Source organism: Paramormyrops kingsleyae, chromosome 23 (assembly GCF_048594095.1).
Source record: "Paramormyrops kingsleyae isolate MSU_618 chromosome 23, PKINGS_0.4, whole genome shotgun sequence".
NCBI lineage: Eukaryota > Metazoa > Chordata > Actinopteri > Osteoglossiformes > Mormyridae > Paramormyrops > Paramormyrops kingsleyae.
The window spans coordinates 11,661,858-11,672,509 of NC_132819.1; the positions used below are offsets into that span (position 1 = coordinate 11,661,858).

Consider the following 10,652-nt stretch of genomic DNA (forward strand, 5'->3'; position numbering starts at 1 on the left):
GGTGTTATACTGTCACACCAATTTGCATGATTGTTATTTATTCTGTCATATTGCTGTGACCCAATTTCTATAAAATCATGATTAATTTGTGCTGCTTTTTAGAATGTGGATCTGAGTCTGATGAAGCAGCTTAAAAGTCCATTTTAATGTTTTCATTTACTGTGCATGATATTTGAGATCATTTTAACACAGGCTGGAAATTTTGCTCCTGTCCAGAACAGTTTAGTAGACTGGCGGTTACAGACTGACACAAAAGACAATGAGTTAAAGCATTTCTCAAAATCAGTTCATATTCACCAAAAGGATTGTGCTTTGCTTTAGGAGACACACACCAAATGTGAATTTGCTGTTGCGGGCTTTATAATATGCCCAGCAAGCCTATATCTCTCACGCTTACCCTGGGGTCAGATTAACCCCAAAGGAACGTCAGGCTTTTCTCATAGTAACATAATTACTGTAGAAGCATGTAATGTTTTTTTAAATGGCCAAGAACATCCCTAGGATGAACATATACCTTCAGGACAAGACAATTCCATTACCAGATCACAGAGACATGTGCATTCATTTGTTTTAGTTTTTGCAGTTATTTTACATTTTCTCAGATTATGTCAGCACAGTAATGCTTATATTAACTCACAGTCCAAATCTTAGCTGTACTTTTTCATTTAGAGAGTCACTCTTCATGAGGGAGGGTATAGAACCCAACAGGTGTGTTGGCATGGGATGAATGCCCCCTTGTAATGATGAAGTGTGACAATGGGGGGGGGGTGGCTTTGCCACGGGTGGAATGCTGTGCGGGGGAGGGGAGGGATATGCTGGCCCCCAGGAATGACAGGAATGGCCGTCCCCTAGGTGAGGCCAGGTGACACTTTCCGGGTCTACATATTTACTCTTTCTATGTGTTTACTCTTTTGCTTTGGAATGTAGGGCTGGGCCATCCCTGCTCACACTCACGCTATTGGAGGGGCGGTCGGTTAATAGTTAGCTACACCATCCCTAGGTGCCCTCAACACACACAAACAAGCACTCTGGGGGTGCATTGGGCATAATAACCAAATCCACATCTTGCACTTTATTTCCTTCTCTGCGGAACCAGACAAAAAATACTGTTATTCTGATCATTTCCATCAGTGCATCTGTCAATGCATCAGGCTTCCTGGAAGAATTCCAGTTAATTAGAGTCAAGGCTTATTAAAATGTACAGAGGTGAGGTGAATTATTACAACAAATAGAAACCTTTTTGATCCTTGCAGTTCTATGGCCTTATCAGCAACAGACAAAGCTGAAAGAGAGCATGTAAATACTGGTGGCATCATTATTTTTCTTAGTGGGATATAGGTTGAAGTTTGTTCATTTTCAGAATTACTGGGGCAGCAAGTCTGTAGGCTTTGCAAGGAAGCGCGGGGCATGAGGTATTGGACAGTGTGGATGAGGCGTCACAACAAGGCCAATATAAAGTAATTGATTTGCCTAAACTGAATATCTAAATTGACAGGAAGCCAGAACATTTGGAAGGAACCAATAATAACATGGAGAAAATGTCAGTCCACGATGGTACCCACTGAATCACCGGTCAGAATAAAGCACACGTTGAAAATGCACACGTTAGAGATTATCTCTGTATAGCCACCTTGATGAGGACCAAGATTGGTCTCCCTCTGGTTGATGAGGGTCAGTCCCGTTACATTGCACCCGGCACATCCTCAGCTCTTCACCTGTGTCATGTCACCCCCACAGGGTCAGCTCTTGGAATGTCACTGATATCCAGACAAAAATTGGACAAAAAAGTGACATACTGGACTTGCTTATGCAGATGTCTTTTCTGACATTTGGTTTTACATTGAGCCTGACAATGCGTTATTTTTTTTGGGAGGTTGGAAGCACATTTTTGAGTGTCTGTGAATATGTATTTACAGAAGCATTGATAGGTATATGTATATGTATTTCTGTTTTTGTGTGTCTTGTGTGTTTTGTATGCCTCTATAGGTGTATTTTTCTGCATGAGTCTGTATATGTGTCCATTGGTAGGTTCTGTGTATATAAGTCTAACTGGATTTTTAGGTGCTTGTATGTATACGGGTGTGTATGTATATGTACGTTTGTCCATTTGCAGGTGCATGTGCATTTTTGAGTGAGAAAAGGGAAACATATTATAACTTGTACAACATTCTTGGGGGGCCAGTCATCCACCAGCAGAAGGTGAGAACAGCAAGGGCAACATTCCTGTTATTTCGATAGGTTCAATGATTAGCCAGCAAACGACCTCCCAGGAACTCTGCAGGGGACCAGAATATTTATGGAGAACACTGGGGGGTGGGGGGGGGGGGTTCAAAGGGGTTACCAAGGATCTTTTTATTAACAAGCTACCTTCTCAAGCTTTGGCCATGAGCTCATGCTTTTTAAAAGCACCAGATGAGTCAGTGAGGGTAAAAAAAGAACGTTTTCCCTACTTTGTCATGAAAGGTTATATTCCAATAGGATTTTATGAACTTAACAGGAATGTACAAGAATACTAAACATATTAATTGATTTACTTCTTTGAAGACATCAGCCCTGAACTTTGGGGTCCCACATGATGAATTTTGCTGGCCTAACTGGAAAATTTCTAGTATGCCAGATGGCCAGTACAGCTCTGGTCTAAGGTCGGCTTTTTGGCGGCTGGGCAGGGTGCATTAAAGCTTGTTTAGCTTTAGTTATAGTTTAATCCTGTTAAACACATAAACTACCAATGCAAAGTCCCAACCTTACCAGCCTCATTCATAGAACATGCCATCTCCGAAAACAGACCCCCCAGAACAAAGGTATAAATTTGGGTATAGGTGGAAGGCAGTACCCTGTGTGTTTAGGGGTTGATTTGGTCCAAACCTACAGCCCTGCCACAGAGACTGCAGTGTCAGGAGAGCACAGTATGAATTAGAGAGCAGTGGTCATTGTTGACACACCATGGCACACAACAACGAAATGTGTCCTCTGCATCTAACCCATATGTGACACTGCAACATAGCAGCTAATTCAGCGCCCGGGGAGCAGTGCTTGGGGGCAGTGCCTTGGTGGTCGGGGATTCAAACCAGCAATCTTTCAACTACAAGTGCACTTCCCTAACCATTAAGTCACCACTGCACACATGTAGGCCTACTAGTTTATCTGAAATGCTGGCCTCTAACCTGGCCTGGCCTCAACCACTACTAAGGCTCATAGTATAATGAAGTTGGCCAAAGGAGGAGAGCAAAGGAAAACATAGACACACACACACACACACACCACAAAAGTACGTCATCAACTATGAGCAGAAATTTTTAGCTGTGACTGTGTTGGCTCAACCGTAAAAGAAGCAAACCAGGCCTCACATAAGGTACTGCAAATTGATAAAACAATGTAATGTGTTCGAAGCATTATTTTTGAATTAATACTACAAATAAAGATTGCATTGTTTTTGTTTTCAATAATTGCTAATTCAGGAGGTACCCTTCCATTCTGTGATTGGCTCCAGGCTACTACTACCCCGTACTGGATACATTTTTAGGGAATATGGATAGAAGAATTGTTCATATTGTAACTTTCTATGTTAATTCTACACAAATACAGGCATTTTTTTTTTTGTTACAAAAATACTATTCAATTCATTGTAATGAATAAATAAATAATCGAAAAAGAATTAAAAATCCAGTCGTTTCATTTAGCAAAGCAAGATTCTGAAACTGAAGTAAAAATAAGTAAAACAGAAAATATTATATAGTATCATCCGCAAAAAAATTAGAAATTACTTCTCAGCCCTAGGGCCATGCTTCTTTTAAAAGGTGTACTTCATTGAAATTGCTTCAGCAAAGTAACATTTAGTTTCAGCTGCATCAAACTGCATTCCATGGGAATCGATTACAGTGCCCCAGGCCTCCTGTTCAATACACTGTTTACTGTAGAGTGATTTAAGGGAACTGGAAGAATATGTCTGGCAGGAGCAAGAGCATGAACATCCTATGAAGCCAATACCGTACTGTGCACAACTCCTAGACTGTCAAAGGAATTTATGTTAAAACTATGATTCTATGTCTGTCAACGTGTAAGCTTAGCCATTTAAAAACCGCTGCAAAAGTTGCTCCAGTATTTACACTTACCATTTAATATACCCATGTATTTGTTCAATTTCCACTAGCAGAGGTGTCAAACTGCAGTCCTGGGGGGCCGCAGCCCTGTGTAGCTTAGTTCTTTCCCTGTTCCACCACAAATTATTCAGCTGAACAGCTATGTGGTAATTAGCACAAGAAGTTGGTGTGTGAGTGAATGATGTGTGAGTGATGGTGTATGAGTGAATGGTGTGTGAGTGAATGGTATGTGAGTGAATGGTGTATGAGTGAATGGTGTATGAGTGAATGGTGTGTGAGTGAATGATGTGTGAGTGATGGTGTATGAGTGAATGGTGTGTGAGTGATGGTGTATGAGTGAATGGTGTGTGAGTGAATGGTGTATGAGTGAATGGTATGCGAGTGTGCTCTGCCATTGGTTAGCACCTGATGCGGGATTATTCCCTGCCTTGCGCTCATAGCCTGAGTAGACCCTGCATAGGACAAGCAGTATAGAAGATGAATGAATGAATGAAGTGAGCTGGAGTGACATTTAGGGAATACATTTGGAGTGGCAGCCTCTGGGAAGTGTTATGGGAACCTAAGTTGTGTTCTTCTAGCCATCCATCAAGATATTAGTAACTTTTTGGAGAAAAGAAGAAATTTGTTGATTTTATTATTGCTTATTTCAGTATATTCTAATGCTGAATGGTGTTTTCGGAGCAAACATACACTTACCCTTGCCAGGAAATACCTCAAGGACTGGGAGCCCAGCAACAATATTAGCCACCTCTTTACAGATGAGCAGATTGTTTAGATTTTATTATTCTTTGACATGTTTTAAAGAATAATGATGAGCTCATTTTTATTGATCTTTTAAAAAAAAATAATATAAGCCAGGCTTCAGTAAAGACACAGATGGCATGAAGACCACCGCTGCTAGGGGTGTAACCCTAACTGTAACCGAGTCAGTCTATCAAGAATAATTTTGATAGACCATTTGCTGTGGGATTCAGAGATGGGACCTTGGTTTAGGGTTAATTTCTCTCCATTTCATTATGCCAGTAGGGCCATGGTGACCCAGGAGTTATTCAGTTTAAATTCATTAATCATCTTGATCAGTGGTCGTCAACCAGCTGATCACAATCTTTCAACTGGTTGATCTTTCTGGCATTCCTAGTTGCTTGCAACAATCAGAGCATCATCTTCACACTGTTGCAGCAATTAACATGTTTAATTGCTGCATTGTTTTACTAACCTTATTAACACACAGAGGTAGTGATGGAAAGGACACCAGGGGGTCAAAACCTAATCACGACTGAAACTTTGGGGGCGACCGAGACCCAGTCAGGACCAAGATAAGTCCAAGTCAAGTCCATTTTTGACAGCATGGTTTTAATTGTGCTTAATTCAAATTTTATTATTTATACAAGACAGTCTCAAGCAATGTTAAATACCAAACGCTATATCACTGCTAACCTTATCTAATTTATATTGCCTGTTTATTTGAAATGTAAAACAACATTACTAGCATACCAGTCCCATAATATAGGGAACAGGTGCCAACTCTATTCAGAACAGAAGAGTTTTCTCCCTATTTAATTTTGTTTTAAACCCATCAGGACAGAAATGATTTGTATGTCTGAGTATAAGTAAAACTAGTCGGCCTGGTGTTGCATTCTGTGACCGTCTTTTAAAAAGTAAATGAAATGAATCGGTGTACAATGAAGGTGAATAATATATATATTATTATTTTTATGAATTGTTTCTTTATTAATGCGTATATTATGGGAGGAGTAGAAGAAAGTGTATCACTGTGGTAGAAAATCTTTGGTCTTGCGTCTCGCTCTAAAATTATGAGTCTGTACCATAGACACTGTAATCCAAGATCGATTCAAGACCAAGTAGAAATACTTTCAGATCTGAGACAAGACTGAAGTGAAAACGTGGTGTCAAGAGCCAGACTGGGCTTGAGTACTAATACACTACCTAGGTGTTGCATTAGTACATGTGGTCACTGACGCATTGACGGCTAGGAAGCCACAGGCAGTGTGTGTGTTTCATTTATGCTGCATTCCGTTTACCTTGGAGGTCAGAAGTTGGAGCTGGGAATGATGTCACGCCTGAGTTAACCGTGTTCCAGTACAAGTCGGAAAGCCATTTAGCAATATAGGGACCTGTTTCAAAAAGCCGGATTTCTTGCTCAGTCGGACAACTTGTTGGATGTAAGGTACCCAAGTTTAAATGCTCTTTCTCTTCGTTCACTCACAATTAGCCCAGACCTCCTTAAATCCGACCAGTTATACGGCTCAGCAAGAAACCCTGCTATCTGAAACAGGCCCCAGTTCTAGTCAGGTTCATTATTAGCCATTGTTAGCAATATCAGTTGATAATAATGCATTACGCTGTATTTTGCACATACAAACATCATAGCCACATGTCCATAGATAGCGGCCGGACGGTACTGTGTGTATCACTGTTTTAATGAAACAAAAATAAGACATGCATTCTAATAAACAGTATATAACTATGCCCGCAGCCATCTTGAATTCTGAGGTCAGTGTCGCAAAGGTACCTGTGACTTTCCGAGTCAAAATTCTGACGTCAGTTCTGATTTAAATTTCCAAGTAGGAGCTTGGGATTTCCGACTTCTCAGTTCAAGTCGAATGCAGCATTATTTAAAGGCTTGGATGATGAGCGCCGCACTGCAGAATGGATGTGAAAGAATTCAAAATGTAACCTCCTGTCACCACCCCAACCTCCAGCCCTTCCACTTTTACTGTCCCCAGATTTTATTTATTTTTAGAGGTAGTCCGCACTACAAAAAAAAAAAGTTGTGGAGACCCCTGATCTAGACACATGATTTTGTTTATATAACATAGCAATTTACAGGTTGTATATTTCATGGGCAAACATGTATTATTGTCTCCTGAATATGACCAATCACTCATGTAACAGAAAATAATTGACAGGTGTCAGGTAATCTACCGTAACTCCCTATGTTCAGTGCATTAACAATTTAATGTTTCACATATGGGTATAGATGAAATTTGGAACTTTGAAAGAATTTTACATAGATAGGAATAAGTCTGTGTAGTTTTCTCTCCAGAGCGACTGGTCGTGCTAGGAAGGCCTTATTACTCGATGAGACTTTGTATCTCATTTGTATATTTAAAATTCACACCAACAAAAGTTTCCAAAATTAGTTATTTGGTAATATAAATTAGCTGACATCTGACATTGTGAGAAATCTGTGTATCAATGTTTCAGTATGATACAAATTATTTTTGACAATATTGGCATAAAAGACATTATAGGTTACTACTGCCACAAAATTTGTATAGCAGTCTCCTTATTGTAGACATGGCCACAGACTCATAAACGATGAGTATCTGAAGGCCCCTCAATTGACTTTAGTATCTACTGTGCATTCCTTGTACAACTATGGCAGGTGCTATAACTTACAGGATATCAGAGAATTTAGAGTTTGGGTACCTATTCAAAAGTCAAGGAAATGGGTGGAAAGGGTCAGTTTCTTTTATGCTATAGCCTCCAGGTTCTCCATACATTCAACAGAATGTTTGTTCCAATAGTGTGCCAAAATATAGATTTTAAACGCAACTCATGCCTTCACATTATCTACTGAATGTCCTATAGTGAAAATGTTTAGTGTCACATACATCAAGAGCAGGGATTTGAGACTTAAATTAGGTTTTATTTTAAAAATACATTTGATAATTTAGTTCAGTAATATGTACACATACAAAATTATGGTACACAAACAAGTATTAAGGCACAAAACCCAGCTACCAAGTCTGTGCTCTAGATGGAATGTAGCATCTAGAACAGCCTACTATTCTCATTTATGGCTTTTATGAGGACCCACACACACATTAATGTATTCAACACATTTTTAGAGACACTGAAAATTCAGTCCACTTGTGTGCAGTACTGAATTTTCAGTCCAAAATTATATATACCCTGTCTAATGACAAACACTACACAGTAGTTACGTTACAAAATGCTGCCTGTACAACAATGGAAATAAGGCTACAACTGAAACAGGTTAAAGGCAGAATTAAAGTGAAGTACAAGTAGGACAGATCCTGTTGCATCCACTAAGACGATGTTGCCTGGGAATACTACATAATATTACCAAGTCATCAAGCTTCTTAATGAAGAGATAACTGCAGCTTAACGAGATTATGCCGGAGATAGTGGTGAATCATTTATCAGCCTGGCATAAAATGTAAAATGAACTCACTGGATCTGAAAACCCAGGATTCCACTCACATGTCATATGAACTGATAAAAGATGTGCTCAACAGATAAAACTCGCAGCCTTATAGCTAATAAAACTTGCATTAAGTCGAAATCCTAAAAAAAAAATCATTCAGTTCTTCTCCGTCCAAAGACAGCAGACACAGTCCTGACGATGCCCTTGATCCCATGCGTCTCCTTTTTAATGGCGCGCGCCTCGCGGATCAGATCCAGCAGTTCGTGGAAGACCAGCAGAGCGCCGTGGTACGTCTCGGCGGCGGAGATCTCAAAAAAGCCACACCCCAAGGAAAGGGCGAGCAGTCTACCCTCTTCGCTGGAAACCGTGCGCCGATGCTGCAGGTCGCGCTTGTTGCCGACGATTATTACAGGCACGCTCCCTGGTATCTTACTCTTGCAGTGCCTGATGTGTTGCAGCTGCTGGCGCACCACATTGAAGCTTGAACGATCACAAATGCTGTAGACCAAAATGAAACCATCCGCCCATTGGAGCTGCTTCTCGGTGATGCGTCCAGATGCCCCCGGGCTCTGAATCAGAGAAGGTTACTGTTGTGATCAGGTTATTGATACACTAACATGCAAGCAATGAATAAGAATTTACGGCCAAGTGTAGAATACAAGTGTTAATTAGCCCACTAAACACCGGGAAACGTGTTTAATAATTCAATGTTTATTTTTCCACAACTGAAAAAAAAATATTCCAAAGAATCCACACCTTACCCGAGCATATATCGAATCCCAGATATTGAAAGAAATGTCCCGGCCATCAATTCTGTCACTATGATAGTAGATCCAATCTGAGGATTGCGAAAGAACAACACTGAACTTAGTGTCAACAGTACTTAAAGTGACTGATTCCAACTTAACCATTTGAAATACTTACCTATATCGCCATATTCACCGATGAACCTTCTGGTGATAAATCGCACCGTTAGCGCTGAAAACAGGAGAACTCAGATTATATTTTCATTAAGGCCTGGAAGTTATCTTAACTTTGGATAACGTTAGCAATAAATGCACGTCACTACACGTCAACTCTGGTTTTATTATGGAAATGATGGTGCGAGGACAAAAGAACGCCATCTGCGTTTCAAAAAGTAGCTCAACAACTTAATTCATACACAAAAATAATGAATAGTAAGAGGCGTCTGTACTTACCAGTTTTCCCAACATTTTCTGCTCCAACTAATAAAATGTTGACGTCCACTTTTTGTTGGCTTGTGTCCATTACTTTCCCGTTATAGTGAGAACGGCAATTAACCTCAGCAAACATTTGCAGCTCACCGTTGCTACACATAGTTCACTCTAGATGGAGTGGCTGACTCGCAGTGGCTTATTTATAGAGGATGGGCGGACTTTGCTTCGGGGGAAGCTCAGGTGATCCAACTGGATGAATTACATTTTATAAAGTAAATAACACGCCAGTTTAACTTTAAGGCAGAGTCTCTTCAGTGAGACTGAATGGCCGAGACTTCTTTCATAATGGGTAATAAATGAACGGTACACGCCAGATTATTGTAACTTCATAAAGCACAACAGCGACTTGAAGTAGCACTCAAGTTTCAACATTTTTTAAACGATTATACCTTTTATACGCTGTTTAAAGAAGCGATAGGAATTATACCCTATAAAATAAACAATATATTTTCCCCTGAACCTTTTGAATAACATTGTAAGTATGTTACAGGTCGAACTACTGTACATAATTACAAAGAATTTTATGCCAACTTATAAGCAATTGGTCTGGCACGAAATCATTCCTAAATAAAAGGGACTGTTTGAACGAATTAGCGCCCTCCTGTGTTTAAATACCTAATAACAGGGAAATATATATATATATTCGTGTACTAGCCCGTTATTTTACGAACACTTGTTTATGACCCTCTAAAATCTATTTTGTTCCATCTGAATAATGTTAAATTGTACATTTTATATCTGGCGGCAAATAACCATGGGATTTAAATAGTACTGTTAAATGCATGGTTGAGTCCATAGTGATTCATTTTAAACACATTTTCGCGTTAACGTTTAGCATCTGTAGTCAGATCTGTTACACTGCATGAATCTGCACATGGGTACGTATAACTGACTCTGTATTGTTTGAATGCTTGGGCAAATTGTGTTATATACTCAGCATAGCCATTTCAGAGAACTGGATTCTTTGCTTTGAAAAGTAATTGATGCATGATATTCTGCCAAAGAAATTAATGGCATCGATCTCTTTTTTCAGTGAAACAATGTCTAATAGAGTCATAGGTAGTGGTGACAAATACTCTCATTCCCGGCCAGGATTAATGTCCATGGATGTCACGTCAT

At 39.7% G+C, this 10,652-nt stretch overlaps 1 protein-coding gene across 1 annotated transcript; it reads right to left on the minus strand.

Annotated features, from left to right (window-relative positions):
• Positions 1 to 7,752: 7,752 nt before the first annotated feature.
• LOC111838313 (ras-related and estrogen-regulated growth inhibitor-like protein) lies at positions 7,753 to 9,970 on the minus strand. The gene is made up of 4 exons (XM_023801158.2): positions 9,495 to 9,970; positions 9,220 to 9,273; positions 9,057 to 9,133; positions 7,753 to 8,864 (listed from the first exon to the last, which is right to left on the minus strand). Exons 1-4 carry the CDS (start codon positions 9,631 to 9,633, stop codon positions 8,448 to 8,450), a joined length of 687 nt encoding a protein of 228 aa, XP_023656926.1. The 5' UTR covers positions 9,634 to 9,970; the 3' UTR covers positions 7,753 to 8,447.
• Between the last annotated feature and the right edge of the window lie 682 nt (positions 9,971 to 10,652).

Bases quoted from the DNA above. Each gene is read 5' to 3' on its own strand.
- LOC111838313 (XM_023801158.2), bottom strand. From the start codon at position 9,633: ATGTGTAGCAACGGTGAGCTGCAAATGTTTGCTGAGGTTAATTGCCGT. The intron at 9,134-9,219 runs GTAAGTATTTCA...CGCAATCCTCAG, and splicing joins CGGTGAATATGGCGATATAG to ATTGGATCTACTATCATAGT. The intron at 8,865-9,056 runs GTAAGGTGTGGA...TCTCTGATTCAG, and splicing joins GGGATTCGATATATGCTCGG to AGCCCGGGGGCATCTGGACG.